Source organism: Aquarana catesbeiana, unplaced genomic scaffold (assembly GCF_042186555.1).
Source record: "Aquarana catesbeiana isolate 2022-GZ unplaced genomic scaffold, ASM4218655v1 unanchor228, whole genome shotgun sequence".
Taxonomy (NCBI): Eukaryota; Metazoa; Chordata; class Amphibia; order Anura; family Ranidae; genus Aquarana; species Aquarana catesbeiana.
Genome location: NW_027362655.1, coordinates 3,266,093 through 3,289,241, shown reverse-complemented (window position 1 = coordinate 3,289,241; position 23,149 = coordinate 3,266,093). Strand labels below are relative to the sequence as shown.

At 44.5% G+C, this 23,149-nt stretch overlaps 2 protein-coding genes across 3 annotated transcripts in view; one reads left to right on the top strand and one right to left on the bottom strand.

Annotated features, from left to right (window-relative positions):
• Positions 1-372: 372 nt before the first annotated feature.
• Positions 373-21,318, bottom strand: LOC141121665 (uncharacterized). 2 transcript variants are annotated; one of them, XM_073611349.1, is made up of 9 exons: positions 19,454-21,318; positions 18,649-18,724; positions 15,746-15,874; positions 15,487-15,621; positions 15,277-15,400; positions 14,896-14,993; positions 14,612-14,818; positions 14,354-14,498; positions 373-1,870 (listed from the first exon to the last, which is right to left on the bottom strand). In XM_073611349.1, the coding sequence occupies exons 3-9, from the start codon at positions 15,839-15,841 to the stop codon at positions 876-878; spliced, it is 1,800 nt and encodes a 599-aa protein (XP_073467450.1). In that variant the 5' UTR covers positions 15,842-15,874; positions 18,649-18,724; positions 19,454-21,318; the 3' UTR covers positions 373-875. The 2 variants fall into 2 exon arrangements, with proteins under 2 accessions (XP_073467450.1, XP_073467449.1); XM_073611348.1 differs by lacking the exon at positions 18,649-18,724 and having other exon boundaries at positions 374-1,870.
• The window catches only part of LOC141121713 (uncharacterized), a 106,147-nt gene continuing 104,313 nt past the window's right edge, over positions 21,316-23,149 (top strand). The window contains exon 1 of the mRNA XM_073611428.1: positions 21,316-21,464. The gene's annotated coding sequence lies outside the window, so the exon portion shown is untranslated. The remainder of the gene's footprint in view (positions 21,465-23,149) is intronic.

Here is a 23,149-nt window from a genome sequence, read left to right as displayed (position 1 = left end):
TTATGGCACTATTTATGCATTTGTAAGGTTCAGTATCACACAGTGCTGCATTTTTTTGTATATATGTTATTACGGATTATGGGATTGTGATCAATGCTTAGCAGCTGCGAATTTGCACTTTGTTTCACAGGAATTGTTATACCACACCTGACGCTAGGTTGTAACCTCAGGTTACTTTATACCTGACGCTGATTGCAGTCTCAGGTTGCTCTAGAGTAGCTCTCAAGATTTATATATTTTTATATTGTTCATCAACAGCCATTTGTGGAATTTTCACTGTTTTTATATGGACGTTTTTGCACTTTATTGTATGAACATTTAATTATGCACTTTATATGTTGTTTGATTTGATGAATTTTGAGATTTGTTTATATTTCATGATTCAGTGCTGCATTCCTCTATAATGATTTTTGTGCACATGGGGATGTGATCAGTGCTAACAGCTGGTCTGTGAATACCTTTCACACACACTGTGTTTCTAGTACATATATAGTAGGTTTTGGTTTTTGGCTATCTTGCAAGACTATCACATATACATTTATTTTTGTATTTTTAAATAGACCTCTAAGTGTTTGTGAAAACTTACACCACAAAATGTACTCAGCCAATGAAAGGTAATGACTCCATTTTTATTTTTCTACTGCTATCAATGGCCAACATGGTACAACACTTCATCCATGTCTTTGGTGATCCCTGATCTCCTTATGAATTGTTTCTAACATGATGAAGATCAGCCATGGAGTATATCTGTGGTGTATATCAGGGTGTGCTTCTTCCCCACATGAGAGCTGTGATGTCCAGCAACATTCATATAGAAGACATTTGTGGGACCCCTGATGTACAGGAAGACAGAACTTCAGTGAGGAACAATTCCCTCACTCAGGACAGGAAAGTGGCTTCTCCCTCGCGTGATATCTCTGATGTCTGTAAAGATTGGACTTCCGTGAAAAGCATTTCCTGCACTCAGGACAGGAATATGGCTTCTCACCTGTGTGAGATCTCTGATGTAAAACAAGGTATGATTTCTGTGCAAAACATTTCCCACACTCTGAACAGGAAAATGGCTTCTCTCCTGTGTGCAATCTCTGATGCACATAAAGATGGGACTTCTGTGAAAAGCATTTCCCACACTCAGGACAGCAATATGGCTTCTCCCCCGTGTGACATCTCTGATGAATGACAAAATATCTTTTTGTTGGGAAATATTTCCCACACTCCGGACAGGAATACATCTTTTCACCCATGTGAGACCTCTGATGTCTGGCAAGACTGGACATCTGTGAAAAACATTTCCCGCACTCAGAACAGAGAAGTGGCTTCTGCCCCATGTGCGAGCTCTGATGTCTGTAAAAACTGGACTGGTTTGAAAAACATTTACCACACTCAGGACAGGAATATGGCTTCTCCCCTGTGTGTAATCTCTTATGTGTGTGAAGAGTGGACCTTTTTGAAAAACATTTTCCGCACTCTGTACAGGAATACGGCTTCTCTCCTGTATGAGATCTTTTATGCACATCAAGATTGCATTTAAAATGGAAACATTTACCGCACTCAGTACAGGAATATGGCTTCTCTCCTGTATGAGTTCTTTTATGCACATCAAGTTTGGATCTAGAATGGAAACACTTCCCACACTCAGTACAGGAAAAGCTCTTATCTGTTGGAAGGACGGCACTGTCCCTCACAGTCTGAAGTTCCTCAAGATAAGAGGAATACGATGGTCCATCTACACTGTGTGGTGCTGGATGGAAATTTGAGGTAGCCGGGTTTTCTCCTGGACTATCCTGTGTGATGTCCTCATCTTCTACTTTACAGTCTGGAGACAAAGTGAGATAATCCTCTGAGGTTTTCTTCATCTCCCGTCCATCTACTAAAATAGAAATAAAAAGATTATTACTAGAAATGAGCAGATTGGTTCCCCTAAACCAGGACTCCGCCCACATCAGGCAGCTTTGTCTCTGAGGATCTTACAATCCCCCCTCAAGGTAGCTAGTAAATGGGTCCTCTGATCTCCTATCAGTTCTTTTCTTTATTTAGGGACATTAGTCAGAGAGTGAGGAAACAACGAGAACTGTCTTTTATAGGGGTGACAGTGATAAGAGGATTATAGGACAAGTGTCCCCACCCCCTCGATCACTCATTTCCATCTTCCCAACACAAGAAGTCCCGCACTTTCTTAATTAGTCCATGATTTAGTCAGGAATAACAGCGGGGCTGACCCCATCAGAGGTCAGAGAGCGAGGATGGGGGAGAATAATCAAGATGAAGACTGGAGTGATCCTGAAGAGCACCATCATTGGGTTATTGACTCCTCCCTCATTATCACTTTCTGTTTAAGGTTCCAATGTTTGAGGATGTTATCACATTATTATCAACATGTAAAAGTCTGTGCTCCAATCAAATCATCAGATATAACATTTCCAGCTGGTAAAAAATGGGCGCACAAAAACTAAGGCCTATGTAATGTACAACTTCTTATATAGGATCCAAAAGTTAGGGCTATACAGTATTAGAATGATGTAATGTACCACAAAGTATATAGTACAGGGGTCAGGAGTTTGTAATGTACAATATAAATTGTACAGTGTAAGGGTTAGGACTCATAATTTTGGTATTCAGTAATCAGTAGAAGCTTAAATGTTTAAAAACTTGAGATAAAAACCCTGTATGAGCTCAACCAAAACCAGTAAGATTTATTAAATATCAAAAAACACGTATATGGAAAAGCCAATAGCTATAAAACCTTAATCATACAAACGTGAAAATCATTCAGTGTTTAAAACTCAATGTCCACCATTCATGCCCTCATCCAGTGACCATAATAGCTGAAGCAAAACTATATAAATGCACATTAACAAGCTCAGTGCTAGGCAACAACAATCACAACAATCGCAATCCGCATGGAAATTGGGAGAAAATCTTTCTCCATTAGGAAGCATGAATTGGGTCCCTACAGAGATCCAGGAGCAAAAAGCACGTTTACCACATCTTGTTATACCATGTTGATGATGTCAGGGATTGGCGGAGTAATGACTTGATGTTAGTTTATCCTTCAGGGATCTAGCCCTTCTAAAAATGATCTCCGGGCGTAGGCTAATATATTTACTAAGGATAGGGTCCTCTTGTAGGAGTGACCAGTGATTTGATAATATGTTACGTAACTCACCATGTTGTTGAGAGTATCTAGTAATATATTTGACAGTATATTTAGGAGAGACAGTCTTGGTCTTATACAGGAGTGAACTATGAGACTGAAGCAGTGCTTTGTTAAAAGCCCTGCCTAGTAATGATTTACTATAGCCTCTTGATTGGAGGCGAGTTCGAAGAAGATTGGCCTGGATTTTAAACTCTTCAAGATGGGTACAGTTGTAACCTCAGATACTGAGCATAGGGGATGCTTTTAATAAGGACTTTTGGGTGAGCACTATCAGCGTGTAACAGTGTATTCCCAGCTGTCTGTTTTCTAAAGAGTGTTGAGGCTAAACAATTATCTTTATCCTTGAAAATGGTGAGATCCGAAAAGGTAATTTGTTGAAGGTCGCTGGCAACTGTGAATTTTAGATTGGACTGGTTTTGATTCAAGGTGTCAATGAAGGTGACCAAAAAAGCAGGGGTGCCTGTCCAAATAATGAAAACGTCATCGATATAACGCATCCAACATAATGGTGAAAGATGATAATGAATCATCAGAGAAAAAGGCCACGTTCTCACCCCCCCAGGTACAGGTTGGCGTAGGCAGATGCACAGCAAGTGCCTATAGCCACCCCCTGCACCTGGAGAAAGTGGGACTCCTTGAATCCAAACCAGTTCAGTGTCAAGATAAAGCGAAGAAGATCAAGAATAAACTCACAGTAATCCTATTTGTAATGGTCCTGCTCTCGTAGGAAGGTACGAACTGTCCCGATGCCCCGCTCGTGGAGAATGCTGGAGTCACACACACTTGTGTTACTACACAGGCAGCTGCACGTCTTTGAGGGATCTTCCTGGCAAAGACTATCCGACATTATACTCAGCAGCGTTGACCTTTTTTGGGGGGGGGGGGGGGAGTCTGCAATCAATTACCTTGTCTGAATTCGTGGCAATGTTTACTATGAGGGGGGAATTGTGCCAGTGCTCATTTCTTCACCTTTCTCTGCCACTTCACTGCATCTACTTTCAGCCCTATACCTCCTCCCATTTGTGAACAGTGGTCGTGTTTACCATGGAACTATATCCTTTGATGGGATTTTCTGACCCCTCAGCAGCCGCTCTGTAATTTGTCTGCATCCCTTTTAGCTGTGAGCATGTGTTTTATAGTTCATTTTACTCAAATTCTCCTAAAGAAGCGCAAGGCGCGTAATACGTAGAGAAAGATATTACTTCACTGCAATATAACCATATTCTTGGATTCACCGTTACTATACAGCAAATGTATTTGTTGTCAGATTTCATGTAGCGATAAGTCCGTTATATTTAGCTATATATTCTTCTCATTGGTTAATTTTATCAGTGTGATTTTATATATGTTTTGTCATTTTTTCTAAATAAATTTATATTTTTGTAACCTTTGTGTTGTTGTGCCTAAAAAGTCCAAGCTCTGTTTATCGAATTTCTCCTAATCTCAATGGGACGTGGCACCTTATATCAATGTAGTATCCACATTACCACTCTGTGTTGATACAATAACCTTTTTTCAATGAATTTTGGGTGGAGGCACCCTTGCTGCCTTTTTTTCAAGTGGTTTTCACTTTCAAATAATTTTTACTACTTTTTTGCATAAATAAATTGTCCAATATATTACTAAACCCAACGTTAAATTGAGCATAGACTTTGTGGGCTCAGCATGGGCAGGATATATGTCTGAAATCCAGACTAACTGTAATGTTGATACAGAACAAAAAATAGGCATTAATCAATTTATGGCTAAAATGAAATGTTTACTTAAAAATAGATCTAACCTTCACTGGCACATAGAATTTTTACAGAAATATGTTTGTGAATGTATAAACCCTCTCGTGCTGCGTGTACAGGTTTACCCTTCTTTTCAAAATGCTTCACCTGAATTTAAGGTAGCTTGGGAAAATGTGTTGACTAAATGCAGTGTAGACCTAATGAAACTACTGATTATTTAGTACCAATCTGAACTCAGTAGTCTTGATCAAGACATACTAATGCTGCAATCAACAAAGGACAATATTAAAAATCATACCCAATATACAAAACGGTGGCAGGAAATTAAAGACTATGTAACAAGAATTAACAAAGATATGTTTTTTAAGAAACAGAATAAACTATCGAAGGATAGACTAGCCTTTTTGGAGGGCTTTGTCTACCGGTGGCAGAACCCTAGCCAAGGTAGAGGCCCTAGAAATAACCATTGAACGTTTCGTACTAAAGCAAATGATCAATTTGTGACCGATGACGATACTGAATCTGACTCTTCTACCTTCTCTTCACAGTCATTCTCTCGTAAAGGCATCACGGCTGTCCCTCACAGTAACCAAGGAGCATGTAAGCGGGATTATGGTGGCGGGTCTTTTACACCCTATTCAAAGAAATGTCCCCCACTCAGGACACTACTTCGACACATCAGAACCAATCACTTGGTAATCTTCAGATTAATGGTGCTGGGTATCAATCACACACTGAATATCTAGGTGCGGCAGCTCTCCAAGCTGTACACATTCTAAACACTCAGTCACAGACCCACAACCCATCTCAATAACTTTCAACTCACAATATGCCATTAGCAGAGTGCAGTCCTGTTTCTTCTCTTGCTACACAACCTGATAATCTGCAACCATTACCACTTAATACATCTTTGAATATACCACTTGCAGCACAATTACAAATGTTTACCAAACAGAGCACATTGGACTCACATATTACCCAACCAGGCACTCCACAATTTTCAGTTGCCTGTGAGCAACCCTCCTCCCACTTAGAGTCAGGTCTAGATGTTATCAATCTCACTCCTTACCACTTTACGAGTCAGGAGTTGGATGTCTTAAAATTTGGGTTCAGTTTTTGCCCATCTATGAATATTGACAAATATGAAGCCATAAAAGATGTCTATATATTTACGAGAAATCTCACTCACAAATATCTGTTGGATCAGGACTACCTCCAATCCAAGCAGGACAGGCAGATCTCCGATAGAGTCAAGCGTTACACCATGGAGGACTTTCAAGCCCTCCGTGATCTAATGTTTCTTCTGGATGAAAACGATGTGCCAGACGATACTAGCAGCCAGATAGCCCCTAATTCTACTGCACCTATCTCAAGATCGATTGCTAAATTTAAACTCAAATCCCAGATATTCCCTGACTTAATGACCAACCCCAATGCATGGGCTTTTTTTATTAAGCACAGTCAATGATATCAAACGCATGACTATCACCCCTGGACAAGATAATCTGACACGACCACGGCTACAGGCTATTCAGGGACTACGTAGTCATCCTGACCTTGAAATCAAGGCAGCTGATAAGGGGGGAACATTGTCCTAATGACTAAGGCCAACTATCAAAAAATGGGCATGAATATACTACAGAATAAGGATTGGTATATATGAATCTCTGTGACTCATACTGTGAAATCCGAATATTTATCCATCATTAATTCTGCTCATCAGAAGGGCCTCATTGACCAGGATCTGTATCATAGGTGTGCACAGCCTATTGCATTAGGGTGTGCGCCCCAAAACGCAAGCAAACACACGTGTGCCTATATATATATATTTATTTATATGTATATATATATATATATATATATATATATATATATATATATATATATATATATATATACACATACACATACACATACACACAGACACACACACTCTAAATATATGTAAACATTTTAAAATGTAGTAGGGTAGTGGATGGTGTCAGTAGGGCAGAGGTTGGTGTCAGTAGTATTTTTTATTTTTATTATTTTATTTTTGTATTATTTTTTACAATTGTATTTATGTTTTTTACAATTTTTTAGAAGCTTTGGTGAAATATCAGCAGGGGGAATCTGCGCTGCACAGGGTGATTAGGGTATGCCCAGGAACACCCAGCACACCCCCTACACACGCCTATGCAGTGGCGGCTGGTGAAGTTTTAGGATGGGGGGGCGCCAGACCCCGCCCTTCCTTTTTGACCCCTCCCACTTGGTGAAAATGGGCGTGGTTTCAGCGAAATAGTGGGTGTGGCTCTAAGGTGGTGTGGTTAGCGTCTGAGATGAACGAGGGATGGAGGGAGAGAGGGACAGCAGGCCTAGATCCTACACAACAAAAGAAATGTGTATTCTACAAAGTTTAACAATCAGCAGATAAAGATACTCTAAACACCTGGTGTTAGCACTTCAATCATCCCGGCACCATGGTTGTTATGGTGTCAGGATGATTGAAGCTCATTATTACTATTATTACATTGTAATATAAAATGAAATCGTTCAACTCACCATAATGCAGAATCAGTGGGAGCCCCGAGTGTGTCACTAGCCACGTCGCCTACAACCAGATGCCATCAGGTGTCCCCAGCAGTCCCTTCTTATATGCAGCCTCTGTCACATCAAATGCAGCCTCTGTCTCCCCCCCAAATCCAAATGCAGCCTCTGTCTCCCCCCCAAATCCAAATGCAGCCTCTGCCCCCCCCCAAATGCAGCCTCTGTCCCCCCCAAATGCAGCCTCTGCCCCCCCCCAATACAGCCTCTGTCCCCTTACATCAGAGTTGCCATCGGTGTCCCCCCACAGCATGTGTCCCCATCAGAGCCCCCCACAGCAGGTGTCCCCCACAGCAGGGTGTCTCCATCAGAGTCCCCCCACAGCAGGGTGTCTCCATCAGAGTCCCCCCACAGCAGGTGTCTCCATCAGAGTCTCCCCACAGCAGGTGTCCCCTTCAGAGCCCCCCACAGCAGGTGTCCCCATCAGAGTCCCCCCACAGCAGGTGTCCCCATCAGAGTCCCCCCACAGCAGGTGTCTCCATCAGAGTCCCCCCACAGCAGGTGTCTCCATCAGAGTCCCCCCGCAGCAGGTGTCTCCATCAGAGTCCCCCCGCAGCAGGTGTCCCCATCAGAGCCCCCCCACAGCAGGTGTCCCCTATCAAAGCCCCCCCACAGCAGGTGTCCCCTATCAAAGCCCCCCCACAGCAGGTGTCCCCTATCAAAGCCCCCCACAGCAGGTGTCCCCTATCAAAGCCCCCACAGCAGGTGTCCCCCATCAGAGCCCCCCCACAGCAGGTGTCCCCCATCAAAGCCCCCCCACAGCAGGTGTCCCCCATCAGAGCCCCCCCACAGCAGGTGTCCCCCATCAGAGCCCCCCCACAGCAGGGTGTCTCCATCAGAGTCCCCCCACAGCAGGTGTCCCCATCAGAGCCCCCCCACAGCAGGTGTCCCCCATCAGAGCCCCCCCACAGCAGGTGTCCCCCATCAGAGCCCCCCACAGCAGGTGTCCCCCATCAGAGTCCCCCCCACAGCAGGTGTCCCCCATCAGAGTCCCCCCACAGCAGGTGTCCCCATCAAAGTCCCCCCACAGCAGGTGTCCCCCATCAGAGTCCCCCCACAGCAGGTGTCCCCATCAAAGTCCCCCCACAGCAGGTGTCCCCCATCAGAGCTCCCCACAGCAGGTGTCCCCTATTAAAGCCCCCCACAGCAGGTGTCCCCCATCAGAGCCCCCCACAGCAGGTGTCCCCCATCAGAGTCCCCCCCATAGCAGGTGTCCCCCATCAGAGCCCCCCACAGCAGGTGTCCCCTATTAAATCCCCCACAGCAGGTGTCCCCCATCAGAGCCCCCCACAGCAGGTGTCCCCTATTAAAGCCCCCCACAGCAGGTGTCCCCCATCAGAGTCCCCCCACAGCAGGTGTCCCCATCAAAGTCCCCCCACAGCAGGTGTCCCCATCAGAGCCCCCCACAGCAGGTGTCCCCCCATCAGAGTCTCCCCACAGCAGGTGTCCCCCATCAGAGCCCCCCCACAGCAGGTGTCCCCCATCAGAGCCCCCCCACAGCAGGTGTCCCCCATCAGAGCCCCCCACAGCAGGTGTCCCCCATCAGAGCCCCCCCACAGCAGGTGTCCCCATCAGAGTCCCCCACAGCAGGTGTCCCCCATCAGAGTCCCCCACAGCAGGTGTCCCCCATCAGAGCCCCCAACAGCAGGTGTCCCCATCAGAGCTCCCCCACAGCAGGTGTCCCCCATCAGAGTTCCCCCACAGCAGGTGTCCCCATCAAAGTCCCCCCACAGCAGGTGTCCCCCATCAGAGTCCCCCATCAGAGCCCCCCACAGCAGGTGTCCCCTATTAAAGCCCCCCACAGCAGGTGTCCCCATCAGAGCCCCCCCACAGCAGGTGTCCCCATCAGAGCCCCCCCACAGCAGGTGTCCCCATCAGAGCCCCCCCACAGCAGGTGTCCCCCATCAGAGCCCCCCCACAGCAGGTGTCCCCATCAGAGCCCCCCCACAGCAGGTGTCCCCATCAGAGTCCCCCACAGCAGGTGTCCCCCATCAGAGTCCCCCACAGCAGGTGTCCCCCATCAGAGTCCCCCACAGCAGGTGTCCCCCATCAGAGCCCCCAACAGCAGGTGTCCCCATCAGAGCCCCCCCACAGCAGGTGTCCCCCATCAGAGTCCCCCCACAGCAGGTGTCCCCATCAAAGTCCCCCCACAGCAGGTGTCCCCCATCAGAGTCCCCCATCAGAGCCCCCCACAGCAGGTGTCCCCTATTAAAGCCCCCCACAGCAGGTGTCCCCATCAGAGCCCCCCACAGCAGGTGTCCCCATCAGAGCCCCCATCAGAGCCCCCCTCAGCAGGTGTCCCCCCGATTCTCCACACAGCGGTACTTACCTTGGGTCTCCTGCGGTGTCCTCCTCACACTGGCATCAGCATTCTTCCTGCTTCCTCTCTCGGGCGCAATGAGAGAGAGAACCAGGAAGTGACATCTGACTCAGGGCAGATGTCAATCAAATCTGAAGTGCCAAGTAGCTTCCGCCCGGCGCCTGTAGTATGTATTGCTATGGCTGAGCGGAAGCTACTCAGCGCATCAGAAAACGCCACAAGGCGGGCTAAACGCCCGCAAATGCAGCGCCACGTCTGCAATCTCGTGATTGCATAGACGTGGCGCTTCCTATAAGTGCACTGTGTCCGGCGTCGCACTGTATCCGGCGTCCGAACACAGTGCACTTAAGGACCTTTTTTTTCCTTTTAAAGGGCCAGTATTAAAAATTTTTTTATTTTTTTTTGCTGCCAGGAGGGGGGGGGGGGGGGACGGGCCGCCACTGTGCCTATGATCTCTATAATTACCTTAATACAAAGACTCCTAGGGAGGCTACGTTCTATGCGCTACCAAAAATACACAAGAATTCATTATTGCCTATGTAATGGGCTTACCATCCTATACCAGAGACACGCTAGACCTTCTTAAACATATTGAGGGAAAGGTTGTGCCTCCCGATGCCCTGCTCGTGACTTTGGATGTTGAGGCTTTATACTCCAGCATCCCCCACAAGCGGGGTATCGGGACAGTTCGTACCTTCCTACGAGAGCAGGACCATTACAAATGGGATTACTGTGAGTTTATTCTTGATCTTCTTTGCTTTATCTTGACATGGAACTGGTTTGGATTCAAGGAGTCCCACTTCCTCCAGGTGCAGGGGGTGGCTATGGGCACTTGCTGCACACCTGCCTACGCCAACCTGTACCTGGGGGGGTGGGGACGTGGCCTTTTCTCTGATGATTATCATCTTTCACCAACCTTGCTTTATGTTGGATGCGTTATATCGATGACGTTTTCATTATTTGGCAGGCACCCCTGCTTTTTTGGTCACCTTCATTGACACCTTGAATCGAAACCAGTCTAATCTAAAATTCACAGTTGCCAGCGACCTTCAACAAATTACCTTTTTGGATCTCACCATTTTCAAGGATAAAGATAATTGCTTAGCCTCAACACTCTTTAGAAAAAGGACAGCTGGGAATACACTGTTACACGCTGATAGTGCTCACCCAAAAGCCCTTATTAAAAGCATCCCCTATGCTCAGTATCTGAGGTTATGTCACAACTGTACCCATCTTGAGGAGTTTAAAATCCAGGCCAATCTTCTTCGAACTCGCCTCCAATCAAGAGGCTATAGTAAATCATTACAACGCAGTACTTTTAACAAAGCACTGCATCAGTCTCGTAATTCACTCCTGTATAAGACCAAGACTGTCTCTCCTAAATATACTGTCAAATATATTACTAGATACTCTCAACAACATGGTGAGTTACGTAATTTATTATCAAATCACTGGTCACTCCTACAAGAGGACCCTATCCCTGAAGGATAAACTAACATCAAGTCATTACTCCGCCAATCCCTGTTGATGTAGACATCATCAACATGGTATAACAAGATGTGGTAAATGTGCTTTTTGCTCCTGGATCTATGTAGGGACCCAATTCATGCTTCCTAATGGAGAAAGATTTTCTCCCAATTTCCATGCAGATTGCGACACACAGGGGGTTGTATATCTCATGTCCTGTAAATGTGGAGCCTTTTATGTGAGGAAAACAGCCAGGCATTTCCGTTGTTTAAGAATTAAGGATCACGTCTACTCAGCAAATAGTAAAATGTTAACTGCTGTGAATGGACACCTGGACCTTTACCATAAATTTGACGTGTCTTTGGTATCTTTCATTGCCTTGCCCTGGTGATCCCCAAAGATCCCGGGGAGGGGGGAATGGGACAAATTCATACTCCAGAGGGAGACTATCTGGATTCAGCGCCTCAATGCCAAACATGCTCCTGGCATTAATGAGGCCCAATCGTACAAACCGTCTCCCTAAATTCCCCGCATGACTCTCACCTTCCAGACACTTTTTTGTATATCTCACATCGGATAGAATCTCCACCTATTTACGATTTTGATTGTTTTGGTTATTATTCCTATTCCTCTGTCAAATCAATTTATCTTTCAGTTCATATAAAATTTGATTCTAATACTCATTAATAATTCTACTTCAAACTCCAAATAAATAGGTGTTTCTGACCTGTCCTCTCATTGACATATCCTGCACACTTCCAAGCCCTCAAAAGATTGCCAATTTAGTTTTGCCTCTGTTTCATTCTCTTCCCCATTATATACATATTCTTTTTTTTCGTTTCGAGCATTGTTAAAGTATATTATAGGAGTGAATTACATTAGACTGTCACTCATGCATTGGACATTTTGAGCATTTTATTTTATGTTTATATTTACCAATTATTACCATCTTTATTCTTATTTGTGACCTCTATCAATTGTTATTGGTCTTCCATTTTGTCTCTCCCCTCCATCTGGTGGTTGCTCCTTGTTGACCTTCATAGGCATTTTCTGCCTCTATCCCAGCACTATGCAGCTGCTCAGCGCCGTATCCTGCATATACATTTGCAGTGTGCGGCACACAGAGGACCAGTTGGGAGGCGATATGTCCTCACTCCTGGTCCCCTTTACGTCACTGCCCGCCGGCCACTCGCATCCCGCGCTGTGTTACCATCTACTGCGCGGGCGCATCTATGTGGACTAGGCGCATGTGCAGTTGACGTTCTATGGCCGGTCTGGATGACGTCACCTCGGCTCTCATGCCGATTGGTTGATCACAGACGGGACGTGCATACATAGGCACGCTGGCTCGGCATCTCATTGAGTCACACACACTTGTTGTGTTACTACACAGGCGGCTGCACGTTTTTGAGGGATCTTCCTGGCAAAGGTATTTCATCTCTCTGCATCAAGTCTGGTCCTTTTCCTATCATTTTTATAACATGGCTTAAACAATCCCTCTTTTTATTCTTAGACTATCCAGTATTATACTTAGCAGCCTTTACCTTTTTTGGGGGGTCTTCGATCAATTACCTTGTGTGAATTTGTGGCAATGTGTACTATGAGGGGAGAATTGTGCTAGTGCTCATTTCTTCACCTTTCTCTGCCACCTCACTGCATCTACTTTCAGCCCTATACCTCCTCCCATTGGTGAACCGTGGTCCTGTTTACAACGGGTGAGTTGCCATGTTTTTGCTGCGGCACATCTAGTTATGATTATTTTGCCATCTTTTGACCTACTTGGCATTGTCCGTCATAGATCTCTATCCTTTGATGGGATTTTCTGACCCCTCAGCAGCCGCTCTGTAATTTGTCTGCATCGCTTTTAGCTGTGAGCCTGTGTTTTATAGTTCATTGTAAGTACTGGGTGTTTACCCAATTTATTTACTTTATGAACCAAAGTATATCTATACGCTATGCATTATATTATATATACAATATTTGTACGCTTATTATCATTTTATGCACGCCCCCATAGTTGTTTGGTTTGCCTTTGTTGCCTGTGTGGTCAGGATGGGTGAAATGGAAGACTGTATTAATTGTTAAATGTTTGTATTCATTATATGTTGCTTACGCATTTTCTTTCTTTATATTTAAATAGTTACTCAAATTCTCCTGAAGAAGCACAAGGTGCGTAACATGTAGAGCAAGATATTACTTCACTGCAATATAACCGTACTCTTGGATTCACCGTTACTATACAGCAAATTTATTTGTTGTCAGATTCCATGTAGCGATAAGTCTGTTATATTTAGCTATATATTTTTCTCATTGGTTCATTTTATCAGTGTGATTTTATATGTTTTGTCATTTTTTCTAAATAAATTCATATTTTTGTAACCTTTGTGTTGTTGTGCCTAAAAAGTCCAAGCTATCTTTATCGAATTTCTCCTAATCTCAATGGGACGTGGCACCTTATATCTATGTAGTGTCCACAGTGCCACTCTGTGTTGATACAATAACCTTTTTTTCATAAAGGGTTTTTATCTCTAGTTTTTGATTATGGCTTACCGAAAAAACGCCCACTCCTTTACCTTTCCCTCTTTTTCCTCTTGTTGCCCCAGTGGATACAGGGGCAATTTATATACAAATATTTACACCATAGATAGCACAAGCAGGGATATACACCTTGAGGGATCCTCTTTTCTAGTTTTCAAGCTTAAATGTTTGCTTAATGGAAGTCGCAGAGATCCCACACTGCTGCCTCCCGTCTCCTGAGACTGCACTCAGTGACTTGGGTCTGAGACTATACAGACATATCCATCCACCCGGCACAGCCAGCAGACAACAGAACAAGTAACCCGGGGAGAATTGTTCTGTCAGAGATCTTACTAGACCCGGCCATGGGGAAGAAGACTCAAGGTACATTCCCCAGGTGACTAGGTTGAGTAACGCTTAAGGTGAAATCTACATTTTGCTGCCAGCTGAACCCCAGAATGCAGCACAGAGAAGGAAGATTATCTGAGAGAAATACAGGACGGGGAACACATCTCTGGACCAATTAATGAGCAGTATGTGTGGAGGAATGTACAGTATTTATTGTTAGTGACCCACCTGTGCTGATCTCTGTAGGAGTGTCCTCCTCTATAAATGTCCCCGTTATTCCATCCTCCTCCATAGACTGCTGATCATCCCTCACATACCTCTCTTCTTCTTTTTCTGCTTTAACCTCAACTTTTATATCTATCAGACCTTCACCCTAAACCAACAAAATGAGAGAAAAAGAAACCACATGTAAAATATAAGCTCACATAAAAAAAATCCACATATCATCTCTACGAGTTCATGTTCTAGATGCTCTGCCCAACCAACCTTGGAATGGTGAGGGATGGTGTGATCTTCCTGTGTGGAGTCCCGGGAATATAGAGGACTGGGACATCTCTCTGGTGGGTTCCTGGTATTGTGTGGCTCCATCATATCCTTGTGTCCTTCTGAAAACTTCTCCAGTACTCCATACTCTTCATCCTCCTCTTTATACTCTTCTTTAACAATAATATTATCATCCCTGAGGTTTCCACTCTGAATATTCATAAGATTCATTGTAACAAATATGCTTGTATATAAATCAGAACTACCAATAATTGTCAATCATCTACCTGATGATGGTGAGGGATGGTGTGATCTTCCTGTGTGGAATCCTGGGAATACAGAGGACGGGGACATCTCTCTGGTGGGTTCCCATTGCTGGATCCATCTGTAGGAAACACACACACTGACTGAATACATTCCTTCTAAGGGGTTTATTTACTAAAGCTAAAGAGTGCAAAATTAGTCACATTTATTCATAGAAACCAATCAGCTTCTAACCTCAGCTTGTTTAACTAAGCTTTGGAAATAGAATCTGGAAGCTGATTGTTTTCTATGCAGAATTTACACTCTCTAGCTTTAGTAAATAATTTCTTGTGTTTATCAGATGATGGGGGATCTAGGTGGATCCTCCGTACTGCTCTCTCCTTTACAATAAAGTCTCCTTTTACCCGGTGATGTGAGGGGCGGCTGATTGTCCATCACGACGTCCTTGTAGAGATCCTTGTGTCCTTCTAAATACTCCCATTCCTCCATGGAGAAATAGACAGTGACATCCTGACACCCTTTAGGAACCTGACACACACAATGATACAGTCACCATCCAGACGCATCCCTTGTCTGTTACTGGATAATGTCCCAGAATTCCCAGCACCACTCACCTCTCCTGTCAGAAGCTCCATCATCTTCTTGGTGACTTCTAGAATCTTCTGCATGTTGTGTCTCTCGGGTTTTAGGGAGTCACATAGAGGCACTGTGATGGTCATATGATCACCTGACTTCACAAGAGGAAATCTCTGTATTGGGGAACCAATAGGAATATCATGTTTGAATCCCAGAATCCTCCTCACCTCTCCGGTCAGGTCTGTGTTTTATTAGAGATAAGAGTGATGTCATGTGACCTCCCAGAATCCTCCTCACCTCTCCGGTCAGCAGGTAGATGATCTCCAGGGTGAGGTTTAGTATCCTCTTAGTCATGTGACTCCGGTCCTCCTCCATCCTCATTGGTGCCATCATTTGATCTATATAGGTCTCCTTGCAGATGGATAACTTTTGGAAATGAAAGCAAGAATTATTTGGATGGTATTGGTCACACAATAATAGGATGTGGATGTGAGGGGGGGTAATAGGAGGGTTTCTGTACATTTAAATACCTCAATACTGGACACTTTTACCTCCTTCCTGCCCAGGCCAATTTTCAGCTTTCAGTACTCTCACACCTTGAATGACAATTACTCAGTCATGCAACACTGTACCCAAATGAAATGTATTTTTTTTTCTTCAGACAGAGCTTTCTTTTGGTGGTATTTAATCCACAGGTTTTTAGTTTTTTGCTATATACATAAAAAATACTGACAAATTGAAAAAAAAAAACTTTTCTGTTCTAAAATTTAGCAAATAAATAATTGTCTTCATAATTTTAAGACAAACTGTATTCTGATACATTTGTATATTATTTAGTCTGTAGGAAAGTTCTAGAGTCTATAAGCTATGGGATAGATCTGAAAATTGATCAATCCTGATGTGTATGATTTTGTCTGCCTACAACTCTGGAAGAAAGCACTATATCGTGAGCAGCACCACCAGGGAAAAAGTCTCCCCTCCATCCATGTAAGGTACTAGTTGCAGTATGAAGTGCGAATGCTGTTTTTGGGGGAATAACCAAACCAGGAGTGGACAGCTGAGTTAAGTAAGGCTGATCTGGCAGAGATGTGTTTGGATGAGAGCTACAGAGCCCTCCAGTGGTATGTAGCCTAAGTGTGCCCGTGGACAGCGGATGACAGCCCCCACAGAAGGCTTTGACTATGGTGGCCTGGGACTGTTGTACTGGAGGCTGTCCAAGGACCCTGACTTTGGGAGTGATCGGGAGTGGCGTTTGGAGGAAATAATGAAGTACAGAGAGCAAAGACTGAATGTTTTGGAAGTGCTCCAGGCACAGGAAGATTTGGAGTTTGAAGTCCCCCTGCCCCAAAGCACCCCACATGTTGATGGCATGAGGTCTGGTATCTGCCGGGCTGCATTCTAGGATAAGGGACTGGTATGGATTTTGGTGGGGACCCCACACCATTTTTTTTTATTTAGCGTGGGGTTACCCTTCAAAGGCATACCAGACAAAGGGCCTGGTATGGATTGGGGGGGCCATGTTTTAATTTTTCTTAATTTTTAAATGTGGGCAATTAATTTGTTTACATTCAGCAGATGACTCATGGTTGTTAAGGACAGAGCAGCCGCCTGCTCCTTAACAACCATGTTGTTTACTGAACGTTAAGGATGCCAGCACCTACCGGCTCCTTAACATTCAGTTAAATCAAACACATTCCTTAAATATTGCATGCCTCGATCGCTACTTCATTACCACATGCATTTATTGATTTTTCTCCTACTGTGAATTGACTTTAACGCTGTTTTATACCGTATTTACTGAACGTTTTTGCTTTTTGAGGTACATATCGCATAAAGGGAAAGTGAATTGACATTTTCAGCATTGCAAGCGGTATTTGGGAAATGTGTCAGATCACCTAAGTACCGCATTTGATCTGCTTTAGTGAATGGAGCCCATTGTATCTTGTGTATCACACAAATCAACCAATTGTGTAAAAGCCAATGTAGTGTAATGGTCACCTCTGTATGAGTGATCAGGGAATGTAGCTTAGTGTAGTGTTATCTATAGCAGTCCCAGTTCCTTTAAGTCAAGCAAGCCTATGAGCCCCCAGGAATGCCATGTTCACTGGCGTGGTGTTTTGCAGGTATGTAGTCAGTGGGATGTGCAGATGGGTCAGTTCAGCACGCAGGCAGAGACACGGTCAGCAAGCAGACAAAGGATTGGTCCAAGCAGCAGGCAGACTCATGGTCAATAAACAGGCCAGGGTAGTACACTGTAACTGGTGTGGTGGTGATCAGGGACACAATAACTGGTGTGGAGGTGATCAGGGACACAATAACTGGTGTGGTGGTGATCAGGGACACAATAACTGGTGTGGAGGTGATCGGGGACACAATAACTGGTGTGGAGGTGATCGGGGACACAATAACTGGTGTGGTGGTGATCAGAGACACAATAACTGGTGTGGAGGTGATCAGGGACATAATAACTGGCGTGGAGGTGATCAGGGACACAATAACTGGTGTGGAGGTAATCAGGGACACAATAACTGGTGTGGAGGTGATCAGGGACACAATAACTGGTGTGGAGGTGATCGGGGACACAATAACTGGTGTGGAGGTGATCGGGGACACAATAACTGGTGTGGTGGTGATCGGGGACACAATAACTGGTGTGGAGGTGATCGGGGACACAATAACTGGTGTGGTGGTGATCGGGGGACACAATAACTGGTGTGGAGGTGATCGGGGACACAATAACTGGTGTGGAGGTGATCAGGGACACAATAACTGGTGTGGAGGTAATCAGGGACACAATAACTGGTGTGGAGGTGATCAGGGACACAATAACTGGTGTGGAGGTGATCGGGGACACAATAACTGGTGTGGTGGTGATCGGGGGACACAATAACTGGTGTGGAGGTGATCGGGGACACAATAACTGGTGTGGAGGTGATCAGGGACACAATAAATGGTGTGGTGGTGATCGGGGACACAATAACTGATGTGGAGGTGATCAGGGACACAATAACTGATGTGGAGGTGATCAGGGACACAATAACTGGTGTGGAGGTGATCAGGGACACAATAACTGATGTGGAGGTGATCAGGGACACAATAACTGGTGTGGAGGTGATCAGGGACACAATAACTGATGTGGAGGTGATCAGGGACACAATAACTGGTGTGGTGGTGATCAGGGACACATAAACACATATTACCAGAATTTAGCTCCAAAATGAAGAGAATGTTCCGGTCCCATAAATGGGGAAATGCTCCGACTCTGAAGGGGTTAATCTACAAATAATAAATATTCAGGCAGTGCTTACACTATGGGCAAAATATCTGAATCCACAACATGATAGTCCCAATAAAAATTTCTGATAAAGTGTCAGACAACTCCTGGGGTAACCTGGCAGCACTTACTCAGAAAACCCCCCCGGCTGTAGATGACTAGGTGTGCTGGGCCCTGTAGTCCCACAGAGTTCATGGTCCTGTGAACCAATATACGCCTCTATAGCAGTATATGGGGAAAACTGGGAGTCCTGGCCACAGATACTGTGTTTGGATTGGAAAATGCCAATCCTTGTCCAGAGTCCGTAACCATTTATAGCCCAGAATAAATAAAACATCTTCTATATCATCATATATCACTAAATTCATACCAAACTTCATTTATAATCATCAATAAGTGGTAAAACGATATAAAAATACTATAAAGATGCATAAAACAGATGAATCAAAAGCAAACAGCTCAATATCAACATTCAGTCCAGCCAGAGCAATTGTATTCAGCTGGAAAATCCATTTTGATTCCCATCTGGACCATCTTTTTTGATAAAATTGCCCTCGTGGTACAAACCACAAATTCCCTCATTGTAATATACGGGGTTAATCTAGGTTTCCACACTATATATGTGTGTATCATCATCTGCTGGAGATAAAAGACATCACAGTGACTATGGAGGAAGAGGACGGACATGACGGGGGGTTACTGGGTGTAAATAGAAAATAAGATCTTATTACCTCCTCTACTGCCAATTCCAGCAACGTCTCCTCTCTACTTCCTATGGAACGTCCTTTGTCCTATCTGTATCTGACATCACTTCCTGTCTTCCATAGAGACTTCCTATCTGGGTAGAAGTGAGATCACCATCTTGTGGAGCTCAGAGGAACTGCAGCTCAAGAAACATCTCGTATTGTGAACACGTCCTTGTGCTGTGTGTGTATGTACTGTATATCCTTATAGATGGGTCATCTCCACTCCCACCAAGGGGGATAGAAATATATTACTGCTCGGGGGGGAGACATTTTGGCCCCTTTGATTTTGCAGTAAAATTGATTGCAGATTTAGTCATGTAGAACATCTGTTATATGGATACAAAGAACCCCAGCCGAGAGTAAAGGGTGGAAATGGCTCCTGATCCCCAGATTTGGGCAATTATGTCACCAATATAAATAGAATAAAACCCGCGCTATGTGTAACAACTCAAATACCTACAGAAATAACTTATACCGGACTGCTGCTGTAACAAAGGTAAGTATTCCCTTTATCAACTAGAAGAGCATTATGTGTCACAGCGCTGTCCTATTGTGTGTGCACATAAATCATCACAAATACACTAAAATATGTGGAGACATTCATATATAAAGTGCTAGGGGCTCAAATAATATTCTCTGCAGATCTACTGCTTCCACTTTACACCTACTTCATTGATCTTATGGTGTTTATCAATAAATGAAGTATATTGAACCATGTGCAAATTCATATACAGCACTGGGGAGTTTATTTACTAAAGGCAAATCTACTTTGCACTAAATTGCAGTCGCTGTAGATCCGAGGGGGACATGCAAGGAAAATAAAAAACAGCATTTTTGCTTGTACATAATTGGATGATAAAAACAGCAGAGCTTCCCCTGAGTTCAGATTTTCCCCTCAGATTTACAAGGACTGCACTTCCAAGTGGACTTTAAAGTGCACTTGCAGTGCACTTGTAGTGCAGAGTGGATTTGCCTTTCCCTGCAGGTCCACTGCTTCCACTTTACAACTACTTCTATCATAATATGTGATGCTATATTAAATAAACTTAAAATCTGTGCAAATTCATGTAATCATACAATATTTCGTGCTCAATGTAGTGTTCTCTACAAGTCCACTGCTTCCACTTTGCATCTACTTCAAAAATTTTATTTTGCTAAAACAAATCCACCAATCAATGAAAAGTTGATAAGGTGTAAAGTTCTCGGTGCTCCAAACTGTGCCAGCTGTAGTGTAGCCACGCCTTCTTCCACCTCTTACACACGTGATGGTGAGGGCGCCCCCTTAGTAGTGCTTCCCCACTCACCAGAGCAATATGACTCCCAGCTTTTCATCTACCAGAGTCACCAACATCCTTCACACTCTCCTCACCTCCGATGGCAAAGGAACTGGATCCTCCTCGCTCACTCCTGCAAGTCTGCTGCGCTTTCTGTCATCTCCTTCCTAGACTCCTCCTCCTCCGACCGCTGTTCCAGCAGGAGCTCCGCCTCTTCATACACACTCAGGGCTCTGCCTCTTCATACACACTCAGAGCTCCGCCCCTTCATACACACTCAGAGCTCCGCCTCTTCATACACACTCAGAGCTCCGCCTCTTCATACACACTCAGAGCTCCGCCTCTTCATACACACTCAGAGCTCCGCCTCTTCATACACACTCAGAACTCCGCCTCTTCATACACACTCAGAGCTCCGCCTCTTCATACACACTCAGAACTCCGCCTCTTCATACACACTCAGAGCTCCGCCTCTTCATACACACTCAGGGAGGAGAGAAAGGGGAAGGATGTACAGTACATACACACACAGCACAAGGCCGTGTTCACACTACGAGATGTTTCTTGAGCTGCAGTTCCTCTAAGCTCCACAAGGTGGTGATCTCACTTCTACCCAGACAGGAAGTCTCTATGGAAGAGAGGAAGTGATGTCAGGTACACACAGGACATCCCATTTGGTAGGACGTAGCAAGAAAACACTGCAGGACCTGGCGGCAGAGGAGGTAATATGTAGATTAACCCCTTCAGGGGGATCAGTTGATGATTAATATATTTTGCTTCCAAAGCTGGCCATACATGGTTCAGTTTTATCGTTCAGCCAGCGGGATGAGAGGAAAAACTGAAGTGATCCCCCCCATCCACACATTGGAGGGGGATGGGGGAATCCTCCCCGCTGCACTATTGTATTCTGACAATGGGGGGCGCTCCTCCGCTCTCAGAATACACAGATCAGTGATGAAGCTATTGGCTGCAGCCGCTGATCGAGTGACTTTTATCCGGCAGTGACCACACATGGATGGAAATGTGACCGATCCCTGCTGAACCAGCTGAATTTCCATGTCTCTATGGTCACCATAAGTGACTTCCTCCCCTCCCCCTCATCTCCTTCATTATGTAAGTCATGCTGAGATAATGCTGAGATAACATGCAAACATGCAAAAAGTTTGTTCGAACACGCGAACACCGTTAAAGTCTATGGGACACGAATGTGAAAAATCAAGTGATAATTTTAAAGGCTTATATGCAAGTTATTGTCATAAAAAGTGTTTGGGGACCCGGGTCCTGCCCCAGGGGACATGTATTGATGTGAAAAAAAGTTTTAAAAAACGGCCATTTTTTCGGCAGCAGTGATTTTAATAATGCTTAAAGTGAAACAATAAAAATGAAATATTCCTTTAAATATCTTGCCTGGGGGGTGTCTATAGTATGCCTGTAAAGTGGCACAGTTTTCCCGTGTTTAGAACAATACCACAGCAAAATGACATTTATAAAGGAAAAAAAGTAATTTAACATTGCTTGCGGCTATAATGAATTGTCGGGTCCCAGCAATATAGATGAAAACCATAGAGAAAAACGGCATGGGTCCACCCCCCCCAGCCCATTACCAGGCTCTTTGGGTCTGGTATAGATATTAAGGGGAACCCAAATTTTTTTTAAAAAATATCATTGGGCAGGCACTATACACTCTGAACAGAAGTATATACAGTGGGGACGGAAAGTATTCAGACCCCCTTACATTTTTCACTCTTTGTTATATTGCAACCATTTGCTAAAATCATTTAAGTTCATTTTTTTCCTCATTAATGTACACACAGCACCCCATATTGGCAGAAAAACTCAGAATTGTTGACATTTTTGCAGATTTATTAAAAAAGAAAAACTGAAATATCACATGGTCCTAAGTATTCAGACCTTCTGCTCTGTATTTAGTAGAAGTATCCTTTTGATCTAATACAACCATGAGTCTTTTTGGGAAGGATGCAACAAGTTTTTCACACCTGGATTTGGGGATCCTCTGCCATTCCTCCTTGCAGATCCTCTCCAGTTCTGTCAGGTTGGATGGTAAACGTTGGTGGACAGCCATTTTTAGGTCTCTCCAGAGATGCTCAATTGGGTTTAAGTCAGGGCTTTGGCTGGGCCATTCAGGAACAGTCACGGAGTTGTTGTGAAGCCACTCCTTCGTTATTTTAGCTGTGTGCTTAGGGTCATTGTCTTGTTGGAAGGTAAACCTTCGGCCCAGTCTGAGGTCCTGAGCACTCTGGAGAAGGTTTTCGTCCAGGATATCCCTGTACTTGGCCGCATTCATCTTTCCCTCGATTGCAACCAGTCGTCCTGTCCCTGCAGCTGATAAACACCCCCACAGCATGATGCTGCCACCACCATGCTTCACTGTTGGGACTGTATTGGA

Coding starts and splice junctions, on each gene's coding strand:
- LOC141121665 (XM_073611349.1), bottom strand. CDS start 15,841: ATGATGGCACCAATGAGGATGGAGGAGGACCGGAGTCACATGACTAAG. Junction 14,994..15,276: donor GCCGCCCCTCACATCACCGG/GTAAAAGGAGAC, acceptor TGTTTCCTACAG/ATGGATCCAGCAATGGGAAC. Junction 14,499..14,611: donor CCATCCCTCACCATTCCAAG/GTTGGTTGGGCA, acceptor TTGTTGGTTTAG/GGTGAAGGTCTGATAGATAT.